At 33.6% G+C, this 13,035-nt stretch overlaps 1 protein-coding gene across 2 annotated transcripts in view; it reads left to right on the top strand.

The window, feature by feature from the left end:
- The first annotated feature begins 570 nt into the window (after window positions 1-570).
- LOC145296703 (N-acetylglucosamine-1-phosphodiester alpha-N-acetylglucosaminidase-like) overlaps window positions 571-13,035 on the top strand; it is a 56,488-nt gene continuing 44,023 nt past the window's right edge. For both annotated transcript variants that reach the window (XM_080142683.1, XM_080142692.1), the window contains exon 1: window positions 571-962. In XM_080142683.1, the coding sequence (XP_079998809.1) occupies window positions 898-962 (65 nt within the window). In that variant the 5' untranslated portion in view covers window positions 571-897. The remainder of the gene's footprint in view (window positions 963-13,035) is intronic.

Raw genomic sequence — 13,035 nt, 5'->3', positions numbered from 1 at the left:
AGACGTGGCCAGGGATAGGTTTGTTTGGAAGTCAATTTCTTAAAGTCATACAATGCATGCAAAATAGACGTTAAACTGATGATGATGATGATGATGAAGAAGAAGAAGAAGAAGAAGAAGAAGAAGAAGAAGAAAGAATGTATCTATTTACAATAAATAAAATCGTATTCACTTAATAAAATACACTACTTAAATATTCCTATAAATAAAATAAATATCTTGAATCATTTATTTGCACAAAATATAAAAACTTATATTCAGAACAAATCAGGCAAAAGTGTGGAGAAAATATATGTCGTTGATCATCCTTTATCTAAAGTAATAAAATTGACTAAATCATCTTAGTAATCAGAGTATTAAATTTATTTGAGGTGGTGGGGAATCCTACTTCCAATATTTTCAATTTTATTTAAATTTTATGACTTAATTTAAGAATTAAAAAAAATGATAAAGATAAAGGAAAAACAAGGGAGATAATTCAAGTTTCTTGTCGAATCATTTGAAAGGGGAGTTAACTACGGAGGTTTTTTTTTTGTTTGTTTCTTTCCCCCTGTTTAGCGGCGTCACCACTGTCACGTGAGTTTTGCTTTCAAAACAACATGGTGCCTTCTTAGTTGAATGATAATAATATTATTATATTTTTTTTACAATACTTTTTCGTTAGTTTTGTTTCCTCTCCACCTGTTCGTTATGGCAATAGACGCTGATTTTTAGTTCTTTCGCCTCTGTTGTTTTATGTGCTTCGTTCCGACTTGATTATTTGTATAACGTCAACGAAATTCGGATTTTAATTGATAATCCTCACACTAAAAAAAAAAAAAAAAAATTTTTTTTAAATCTCACCCAATTCACCAAAGAAAAAAACAAAACTGCCTTCCATGTCGTCGTCCGCAAGAAATGTACATATTAGTCTTCTTTGTCATCATTTTCACAAATGTTCCGACCAAATTAGCTGAGGAAAGGTAAGTTTTTTTTTTTTTTTTTTGAGACAAGTTATCAAAACGTTTCGAGCATCTTTCCCTCTGGTCTTCTTCAGGTGTTTTGGGAAACACCACTTTTATAGACTCACTCCCGTCTCCAAATACAAAATACGAATCGTGCTGAAATATAAACGTTATCACGTCAGTGTGCACTCACTACTGGTTGTGGTTGTCCAACCTGCCAAAGGTGTTTATTCCGAAAGCCGTTCTTAACATGCAAAGGTTGGGAGGGGGTATTTATTCCGAAAACCGTTCTTAACATGAGGTTGGGGACTGTTTATTCTGAAAGACATTTTATTTTCAACTTCCCGTGTTAAGAATGGCTTTCGGAATAAACCCCCTTTGCAGGTTGAACAAAGTGCACTCAGTGGAGTGCACATTGACCTGTTATTATTTAGAAACTCATTCTTAACATGGAGAGGGAAGGAACTATTCTGTACTTTCACCTAACAATTTAATAAATCAACAATACCGTAAAAATTTACTTTAACTTAAAAATCTTATCTAAAAAAAATAGCGAAGCACGGTGCCTTCTCTTTTGCGTAAGTACCCTTCTGTTTATTTAAATTGTTAGATGAAGATGCAGAATAGTTTAAACGCCCCTACTCCCTCATCATGTTAAGAATGGCTTTCTAAATAATAACGTGGTACTTATGCAGAGAAGGTACTGTGCTGAAACAATAACGTTATTTAGAAAGCCATTCATAATTCTGTACTTTCACCTAACAATTTAATAAACAAAAGATACCGTAAAAATTGAATTTAACTTGAAATACTATTTTTAAAAATAGCACGGTACCTTCTCTACTAAGTACCATTTGGTTTATTAAATTGTTAGGTAACGTATAGAATAGTTAAAAAAAAAAAAAAAAAAAAAAACGCTCTCCCTCCTCGTGTTAAGAATGGGTTTCTAAATAACGTTACTATTTCAGCACGGTCCGTAAGTACTTATTTATTTATTTATTATTTATTTATTTATTTATTTATTTGAGCTCTGAAAACGAGGAAACCCTAATCCAAATATGTAGGGGAAAAAAAACGAGGTCTGTGTTTATTTACATTTGCATCAGCTGCTTGGCGATGAATGCCCTGGAAAAGTAATTTCTGATTAATATTTACCAGTTTTAAAATAATACTGTTATTCTGAAAAACAAAAAGAAAACAGCCAAGTTCGTTTGCATTTTTAAAAATGGTAAACATTAATGTACAGACTGATGTAAACATTAAACAAACACAGATAGAACTAGATTTTATCATTTTAACCAGGTTTTAACATGAAATTTGATAATTTAGGGTATATTGAAACGGTTAGCTCCCAGAGAGACTGCCATATTTTATTGACTAGTTTTGTTTTTTTGTTGTTCTTTTTGCAGCGGTGATAAGACAAATTTGTTTATTGTGCAACTTTGTTGGAAAATAATCCATAAAAAAGTTTGCCCTGTCACCGGCTGCAGAAAAAAATAAATACATAAACTAGTCGATAAAATATGCCAACCTTTCGGGAGAAGGAAGGGCTAACCAATTTACCTATAATTTGTATTATTCGGTCTATTCTTCTCCTCTTGGTTGTTATATTTGACCGATGCAATCTCCGACCTTCTTTCGCATCTTTTCAAACTCTGGAACTTATACTTAATTTCGAACTGAACTTTTTAATTGAATTTAAGTGTTCTCATTACGTTAGCCATGACTATGTAAAAATGTTGATTATTATGTTATGGTTAGTTTTTATCGCCTTTAACTGTTACGCCATGGGTCCATGTGACCAATTCTTGTGTAAAGTTTTGGAGTCTTAAATCTAATCTTATCTAGATACTCCTGGTGCTGCCAGATGAGGCTGTCTGAAGATACCGGCTTCCTGACCTAAAATATACTAAACATTTTTTTTCTTTGCAAAACTCGGTGCTAATGCAGAGAGTGATCCGCGCTATTTTTTAAATTGTATTTCCACGTTTGATTAAAGGTTTATATGTTTTTTTGGTACTAGTGCACTTATTAATCCGTGCTGAAATAATAACGTTATTATTTAAAAAGCCATTCTTAACATGTGGAGGAGAGGGTGTTTTGTACCTATTCTATACTTTAACCTTACTATTGAATAAAAAAAAAACCCATAAAACTTTAATTAAACTTGGAAATACGATTTTAAAAAAATAGCGCGAATTAGTAAGTGCACTAGCACCATCTTTTTATTCAATTGTACAGAATAGGTGCATAACACCCTCCCCTCCCATGTTAAGAATGGCTTTTTAAATAATAACGTTATTATTTCAGCACGAATTACTCTCTGCATGAGTACCCAAAACTCAATCATGTTCTGCAAACTAAAAAATGAAAACACAAATTTTTTTCTACAAAACAACCAAACCAAGCACCATAAATAAAAAATTTGAAAATACAAAGAACTTAAAGCATAAAAACTTTTACTAAAATAACCGAATTTGACATTAAATAACTTGAAAAGGGGTTGATATGCCATAAAACCACACAACCAAACAAAACCTAGATATGTACTTATTACTAGAATTGTCCACGTGGTTTGGTGGCATAATACTTAAGAACGTTACATATTAATCAGTTCAGTGAAGGTTCAATCTTAACTATAGGCAATAGTAAATGAGAATAACATTTATAATTAATGCTTCTTCTCTGTCATGATTGACGGGCTGAGAACAATCTCCTCATATTGGACGGGTTGCCCAGACCAAATTGACTTTTTCCGTTCACAGGTCTATCTTCCATGGCCTTAGGAAAATCTTCAAGTTGTAAGCCAGTGTCTTCTATCAATAATTGTGTGTACGTCTTGACAGGTCTTCCTACTTTAACGGTTCCATGTTTAGGATCCCATAGTACCATATCCCTGACAACCTCATCTTCTCTTCTGTAGAAATGTCCGGCATATCGTGTTCTTCTTTCTCTTATTACTAGAGTGATCTTGTGCAACCAACCATACAGACGGCTAATGGTTGAGTTTGTTTTCCAGTTTAACTTTAACACAACCCGGAACATTCTAGTGTAAGTCTTTTCTAACTTACTTTCAAGTTTTATTTTGTTTTGTTTTTTTTATTGAGAGTCCATGCTGATGAACCATAAAGCAGCACTGTCTCCACTATGGCTCTAAAAAATGTTTGTCTTGATCTGTTCCAAGAGGGCAGATTTCCATATAACTTTCAGCCGGTTAAGTGCACTCCAAATCTTGGCTATTCTGACATGGACGTCTTTTTCAGTGGATTCAATGTGGCTGCCGAGATATTAAACGTCATCTACTTGCTTGTGTTCTGTTTAGTATTTCAATTGGGTCGGTTTGGTGGAAGGACATATATTCTGTTTTAGTTTGTATGCAGTCCAATTATGACAGCTGACTTTTCCAGAGTAACCACTTTTGTGCATTAGCATTGTCATCAGCTAATAAAGCAAGATCATTAGCATAATCGACATCGGTAATCTTCTTTGCTGGATATCGTCTGCTTCTTGCTGGAGACAATGTTAGTCCATATTTTCCATATTGATCAACAGTGTTTCAGTACATAATCGAGGCAGATCACAAATAAGAATGGAGCCAGAATGTCATACGCCAGCTTTTATTTCAAAGAAGTCGGTGTCGCTATCTGGAGAGTGCACCATAGCTTTAGTATTCTTATTATGGCCGAAATGATTTCTTCAGGAATATCATATGTCAACAAAATATGTTTAATCCTTTCCCTGAATCAAAAGTTTTTGAAGAATCTATAAACAGCAGTGTTTCCGGTAGTTGCTTTTACTCCTTCAATAATTCTTCTAACAGTCAAACTTTTAACTGTTGAGCAGCTTTTTCTGAACCCATTTTGATTTCTTCTCAACATCTCTTCCATTTCAGGTTGTATTCTATTAAGAAACATCTCATTGTATACTTTTGCAGCTATCGGTATATGTGAGAACAATTTATCCCATGGATTAAATACAGGGTTCTGTTTGAAATTCCATGTGTTCCTTGAGTTCAAAAAGATGCACCTGAAGAAGGTCAGAGGTTACATTAGCATGAGTAGATGTAATTTATTAGTCAAGGATATGTCCTCGACAATCAGTCCGACATGTGTCTTTGTTGCAATTCTGAATTCTTTAGATGAGATGTGAATGTTTGTATTTTGATTAATCGGACAATTATTTTCATTTTGGGTGTTATTAGCACAACGTTTCGGTCACTGTACTCTGCGACCTTCTTCGGATGTTGAATACGTTCCTTTTCCTCTACTACTCTTTTCCTTAGTAGAGAAAAGGAAACATGTATTCAACACCCAAAGAAGGTCAGAGTACAGCGACCGAAGCGTTGTGCTAATAACGCCCAAAATGAGAATAAATGTCCGATTAATCAAAATAGCATAAATAGGTCTCTTTGTTGTTTTCAGTGAAGGTATGTTTCTATTCAGTTCCCAAGCTTTACCTTCTCTTTGAGAATGGATTTAGTTCATTGTTAATCACCTAAGGCACTCTACTAGGAAATCCCGACGGGGTTACTCAGGCATTTGTGGGTTAGTGCATTACACACTTTTCAAAACCCTACCTTACGCAAGATTTAATTTAAAACCAATAATGTCTGGAAATTTTCCTGAAGGAGGGAATACTAGTTGACAACGTGGATGAATTCTTTCATTGGGACGTTTGAGAACATGATCAAATCAGCAAAGTCTCCTTTTAAGTGGTGCCAGTGATGTTGCAATATTTGGGTTATAGAGTTGTCATCCTTCTATACAGCAAGCACCTTGGATGAGTTCAGCCTGCTTCCTCCTTTCTAAGGAATACCAACTTCACAAGTGGTCTCCGGTCTAATGTTTATCCTGCTTGGGCAGAATTTTTAGCAATTACTTTTGCAGTTTTTAACATGCAGTTGTACATACAGCGTATGTATGTATTCCCATATGCTTACCCATCTGATACTCATTAGGCTGAACATAACTTTGATGATCTTGTAGCTCAAATAGAACATCAATTAAAGTAGATATATTTCTCTTTTTTCTTTTTTTTTTTTTATGGAAATCCCTCCAGACAAGCCACTTAATGTAAGGAGCTAAAGAAAGAAAAAAAAAACTACTTCAAGATTAAAAACTTGCCAATGATAAGTAGCCCTCTGTAGGAGCAAGCTAAAAACTATGTGCAGAGCATGGCTTTTAAATTCCTAAAGTGAAAAACTCTACATAACACCAACAGTGTATTGCCTTTAAACTCCAAACTAATCTATAATATAAATTTCAGCTGTCTGTTTAAATGTATGTATGTATGATGCCTAAAACTTTCGACAGAGATGACCGATTTTCAAGAGATCAGTATCGTTTTGAAGCTCAACCCTTCAGATGACAAATATCAAAAAATTGGCCCAGAACATTAATTCCATCACCCTCAGCTGGGCACTTTTCTACAGGGAGGGGTCGCTTTTTTCGCTGATATTTTCGAAAGTCATCCCTTCTTTTTGATTGTCTAGCCTTAATTTAAACATTCGTCATTTCCAGTTTTGTGATGGACGCAACGGCAGACATCACGTTTTTTTTTTTTTTTTTTTTCATGTTCTTTTCCTCCTTTGTGGTACGGGTTCGAGTCTTCCTGCCTACTACCACTTTTTTTTTTTTTTTGCTCAACACACACCTTCAAACACTCGGGAAACGCTGGGCCCCCAGGCTAGTTTTAAATAAAATGACTCTCTGTTTGTGACAAATCCATTTAAATCGAATTCAATTTGCACATTTCGGTACTCGTGCAGAGAGTGATCCGGACGTAACTTGGCGCACGCCCGGGTTTCCCCAGAACATGACATCAACAGCCAGAGTAAGCCAAGCATCACCGATGAAAGCATACAAGAAAAGAAAAACCTACCTTAATTTTTAAGTTTTATTAACTGTAAAGAAAAATGTTTTAATATTTTTTTTTTTTGTATATATATTTTTTTAAATAATGTTAACTTTTTTTTTTTTTTTTTTTTTTTCAAGAAAAGGTTCAAATGTAAGTCAAATAAATACTTTCAAGGAATTTTGTATCTATAAAGTTTTTTTTATTTAAATATTTTATTTTCAAGAAACATTGAAACTTTTAAAAAGATTTTTGGTGTTTTTTTTTTTTTTGTTTGAGAAAAGGTTCAAAGGTAAGTCAAGTAAATAGTTTCTAGGAATATTTTGAGAGGGGGTGGGTTTTTTTTGTTTAAAGGAAACCTGAAAAAATAGAAAAGTTGAAACAAAACATTTTTAAGGAAAAATCTGGAAACTATAAAACCTGAAAGAAAACAGTGGGATATTTTTGTTTTGTTTTTTGTTTTTCATATTAAAACAGATGGTGTTGTTTCCTCAGACTGTTGGAGGGCATCACACAACATCAAAGTGGACACAGAGGTGGTAGTGGACGTGCAAGGAAGCTCGTCATCAACTGGGTAGCTTTCGACGATTTGATCTAGTATGGAGACAAACAGAGCATTACCAAATGTTTGCCTCCACATAAACTCTAGGAAATATGTGTCCAAAAGTTCCCGGTTGGTCTCGCATTCTACTTTGTTGTGTTGCTTTGCTTCCTTCCACATTCACTCTACATCATTCGTCGTAGCCTTCATTTCGGGATCTACGAAGTGAAGGCTGTGTGTGGTTCACTATCAAATGGTGATACCCCTTTCCCTCCACTTTGTTGTATGCCTCCCAATAGTCTGATACGACTGTGGTCATTAATGGAAGGAAGGTTTCGGCATTTTGGTTTGGTACACTCACCAAGAAACCCTCCTTTTCGGCAGGGTCATATCCACCAAAGATCCAGACCAGTGTGAGTTATCTGCCGACGTTGCCTTACCATATGGCCTGGGCCTCCTATCTGCTAGGGATTCCTTAGAAAATATTCCCCACAAATACCTCTTAGGAAATTCTTCCAGTCAGCAATGGTGTGCATTGAGCAAATTTCACATTCGTGCTGGAAGTCTTTTTGCATTGCTCTCTCAAACGACCACAAGTAGATTATTTTTAGTATTATGGCAATTGCCAGCCAGGACTTTGCGAAAAAAGTTCCAGTCTGGATCAAGGTAAAAGTTCGGCATTTGCTAACCTGACACCTCCAGACATAGCCATCGCTTATCTTACGTCTTACAATAAGAGTGCATCGATGTCCACATGAGGGACATGTTTTCATCCGTGCTAGTAATTTCCTATTCTGACAAAATTCCAGGACTCCCGCTGGTGTTTTCAACTGCTCAGCTAATGCTGTAAAATTCATGGGTTTTTTCCTTAAGTGAAAGTATGCAAATGGTGTGCTTTTTTTTTTTTTTTTTTTTTTTTTTTTACTAGTTTTCTTTTCTTTTCCTCTTCATGATTGTCGTCTGCTGCTTTGAATTTTCAACTCACACAAACGCGTGTCGCGTTGAAAGCCATCACACTACATTGTCATTGGCTCAGTTTTATGTTACGTCAAACAGCTTAATTTCCTCGGCGATGCTCGGCTTACTCTGACTGTTGATGGCATGTTCCGGGGAAAGCCGGGTGTGTGCTGAGTTACGTCTGGATCACTCTTTGCATGAGTACCCACATTTCTATTCATGTTCTTGTCTTTTGTTTGAACAACAAATTGGAATGTTCCATTGTGTTGGAGTGAGGATTGTTTGGTTGTTAGTCAGTTCATTAACTTCTTTTATGGCACTCCAACTTTTGTTTTAATATTCATTAAAATCTATTGAAAAAAAACAAACATCTGGCAGGTGGGCCGAATGAATTAAAAATGTCAATGCGAGGTCAGTCTGTAAAGTGACACAACTAGATGTGTTATGTGAGCATATTTTTTTTTTTTAATCACTTTAATTAGTTATTAACTATTGATGGAATAGATACTCACCCAGAATACTTAATTTTTGAACGCTAACAAGAACCAATGTGTCAACATGGTTATGCAGTTTTAATTGCAGAATGAGTTGATTATTACTATTTTTTTTTTTTTTTTTTTTTTTTTTTTGTATCTTTTTGTAATGGTTCATGGTTGTGTCATTTTGGAATAATTTAGTAAGAATTTTCATAAGTAATTTATTCTTATTAAATTTATTTATACAAACATTGATGGCTACATATGTGCATACATGTTTCTGTAATCACCCGCGTCATCAATGTTTGTATAAATAAATTTAATATACCTGCTCTTTTTATTCATTGAGCACTTTTTGGTAGACATGTTTTTTCATTGGATGTACTTCTAGGAAACTAACTCTACTGGCTAAATAAGTAATTTATTCTACAGAGAAATCTTTGCAAATCAGTTGATCAATTTGTTCCAGGATTTCAGATTTTAGCATATGGTTGATATAATTGTAGGCTTCAAATTGAAAGAAAAGCTTGATCACAGATCTCCATAAAGTCAACTAAAATAACAATTCACCAACTATTGTAAAAGTTGAAAAAGAAAATGTTAGTTTATAAGGTATATTAATGTAAATAATTCTGACTGTTCATAAATCCAGTGTGGAGAATGATACAAACACTTGAACATGCAGACTGCCGCTTCAGAGAAAGAGAAAAAAAAAAAAAAGCAGTAGACAAACAAATAGATCGCTTGTCTCGGTATACCTAGCCACATTGTACATGACTACCCCACCCTCATTGAGGCTTCTCAAGGAACAGCCACGTTTCACATCTGCTTAAGTAATTAGCTAAAACAGACCCCCCCCCCCCCCGTCCGAAAATCAGATGGTTTCATCAACTTCCACTTTGAGGTCACCTCTGATTTTTGAGGTGTCACTCAAACTGTCTCATCTGAACATAGCCTTGCTATGTGACATGTGGATTTGTAGATCTATTAGCGGCAAAAATTGAGACAAAAGGAGTCATACCATCACCACCAGTAGTGATGATCATACACACATTTTTATGACGAAATTAGCATTAAAAATGATAGTTATCTTTTATCAATTTCTAATTAAATCTGGTTTTGCTTCATGTAAACATTAAAAATGGTAGTCACCTACAAACTCTTTTTTGATGACGATTCTCATTTCCGGTCAGTTTTGTAAATCGGAAACATTTAAACCGCATATCTTTTTCAAATTTCACACAAATGTAATTTATATGTCTGGCAGTGTTCTTAGATATGTTTTGTACAGAAATTCATCCAATAAGTATCGAAAAAATCCGAACCTAAAAATACTCTTTCTTATAGATAATAAAAAAGAATTTTTATAGGGAATAATTTACGTTACACTGGCTAATGGAAATAATAAGATCTCAGCAAATCATTTCTTCTTAAAAAAAAAAAAAAAAAAAAAAAAAAAAAACAGATCTATTGTCATCTGGAGATATAGCTCAGTGGTCGAGCATTTGACTACAAATCGAATGATTCCCTGTTCAAGCCCAGTTGTACCTCACTATTTTATTTTAATTTTTTTCTTATTAATGAGTTCAATTTACGATAAAATCGCCACAAATCATTTCTAAGTTTGCATATTTTAAAACTAAACATTAGCCAGAAGTGACTTTTCCAGGGCATTCATTGTTAAGCCCAAATATCAGGTGACATGATATTGTAAACAAACAGACGGAATTTGATGAACGATGTTATTGTTATTTTATTTATTTATTTATTTTTTTATTATTCCACTAGACAAATTATTCCCTGTAATATATAATATTTAATAGAGGATTGATTCTATAATAATACATATGCAATCAGCATGAATTAAAATATTTTTAAGCATATTGTATGACCGGGCAATGCCAGGCGTCCAGCTAGTATATATATATATATATATGTGTGTGTGTGTGTTTGGAAGTGTGGTTAACCTCCACTTTCAATTGACATTAAGTGTTGGTCTTTGATCACTATTGTAATTGCATTGTTACAATACAATAATGATCAAAGAGCAACATTTAATTACAATTGGATATGAAGGGGACAGTCACTTACACATACTTCTAAAAAAAAATATCTATAATAACAATGAAATAATTAAGCATACTTTTTTTTTTTTTTATCAGCAGTACCATTTTTTAATGTGAACATTTTAATTTATCTCTTGCTAGCAAGGCTATCCGGTATTGCTTGAGGGCTTCATTTCGTAATTATGTATATTATAGAATCAATATATAAAGTACTAAGGCACAGCTAGTTATTAATCATTTTTATCTGTGTGTTTTTTTTTTTTTTTTTCTTTTATCATCATGTTATGCCCATACTTGACATTAAAGTTACAGTCAATCAAATCTTGATCAGTATAAGTTGGTCTATCACTGCAGCCACTGAGGATGTGCTCTATTGTCTGTCTGGGATTAATGCAAACGCGGTCGTTTGTTGTTGCCACTGTCCTTCCAACCTTCACTCTTGCTCACTATAGTCACTCCGTTCTTGTGGGAGGTGTTCTCTGGGTTATTGGGTATCTTTGTTTAAGTAGTCATTCTGATCATTCCATGTGTCAATGTAGTAGTTCTTTGATCGTACATGATCAAGGCTCTCTTTAGTCATGAAATTTTTTGAAATTTCAATCTATGCCTTTGTTGTCCATGACCACATAGGGAGTGTCTTCTATTGTTTTCTATTTGTATCTTCAGATTTTCACTTTTGCATTCCTTCGAATACACTTCTGGTGGTAAAATAGAGGATGACTTCATTTTTTAGATGTAGTTCCATTAACTAAAAAAAAATCCAATGAATTTACACTCAGTTAACTAGTTATTGTTAAAGTAAAAATCGACGTTGGATTTACTTTTGGCAACTCCATATTTCTTGCTTCTCTTAATTTTACCTTTTGGTCCTCATTCTATGAGCGATGTTTTGAATGAAAGACGAAGAATTGCTCTTTCCTGGGTCAAAATCTTTCAGTCTAACATGTATCATTGGCTAGTTTTTGATTTTGAAGTCGTATTTATTCATTTTAACTTAGTTGACTTCATGCCTTGACTGAAGCGATTTCCATAATAAAAAGTAATAGTTATATGAGCCCAAGTAACCCTCTGTAGGTGCAAGCTAAAAAGTATGTGCAGAGCATAGCTTTTAAAGTAAACTTTCCACATAACACCAACAGTGAATTGCCTTTAGACTCCAAACTAATCTATATATATATATATATATATATATATATATAAAAGGTAAAATGTGTGTGTGTGCATTTTTTGTGTATGTCCGGCAAAGGCGGGGGGGGGGGGGCTTGGCGCGGTTACTCTTTCTTAGAACCTTTTCTATGCTACCTAGATTATAATATCTACAATTTACGAAACGATGTCATGTGCATCTTTAATTTGGGCGACTTTTACACTTTTGTTTTAATATTCATTAAAATCTATTAAAGAAAAAAAAAAAAACATCTGGCCGATGGGCGGAAGAAATCGCCAATGTCAGTACGAGGTCAGTCTGTAAATTAATGCAACTAGATGTGCTATGTGAGCATTTTTTTTTTTTTTTTTTTTTATTAAATCCCTTTTAATTAGTTATTGTTAATATCAAAAAACTATTCTATAAATATATATGATATACTGTTATTGATGGCATGATTCCAATATTTTCCCTGATTTCGATTCTTTATAAATTTCTAAATATTTAACTATAAAATTATTTTTTCCTCGATTACCATGAAAACATGTTTGATATGCATTTATTTTCTCAAACATAACACTTGTGGGAGGATGATCTATAGCTTTTAGCTTTAATGGTAGTTAAAAATCCATGAATATTTATTACTTTATCATTACTACCATCAGTGGAAGATTTTGTTTTAAACAAAATAAATTTTAAAAAATAAAGAAATCATTTTGGGTATCATGAAATAGGCACAAAGTTTTTCGATTCTGATACCAATTCCAATACTTCAAAAGTTCCAATTTTTCTAATTCCGATAAATTGTCCCATCATTAATATATATATATATATATATATATATATATAGACTTATATGTAATATACTGAGTTCATGTAATTCAGTAAATTTTCATATACCAATAGGTTTTAAGCCAAAAAAGGTTGACTTAAGGATTAAGCTACAAAATTATCACATTTCATAATTGAGCATTAATATACTGTGTGTGCAAATCAAGACTTCAAGACAAGGTGTTGATGGCAATATTTAAATGGGCTTTTCTGTAACCAC

The sequence above is a fragment of the Euprymna scolopes genome, chromosome 2, assembly GCF_053919585.1.
Source record: "Euprymna scolopes isolate OS-2025 chromosome 2, ASM5391958v1, whole genome shotgun sequence".
In the NCBI taxonomy this organism is placed as follows: Eukaryota; Metazoa; Mollusca; class Cephalopoda; order Sepiida; family Sepiolidae; genus Euprymna; species Euprymna scolopes.
The sequence above is the reverse complement of the archived record's forward strand: the minus strand, read 5'-3'. Positions and strand labels throughout refer to the sequence as shown.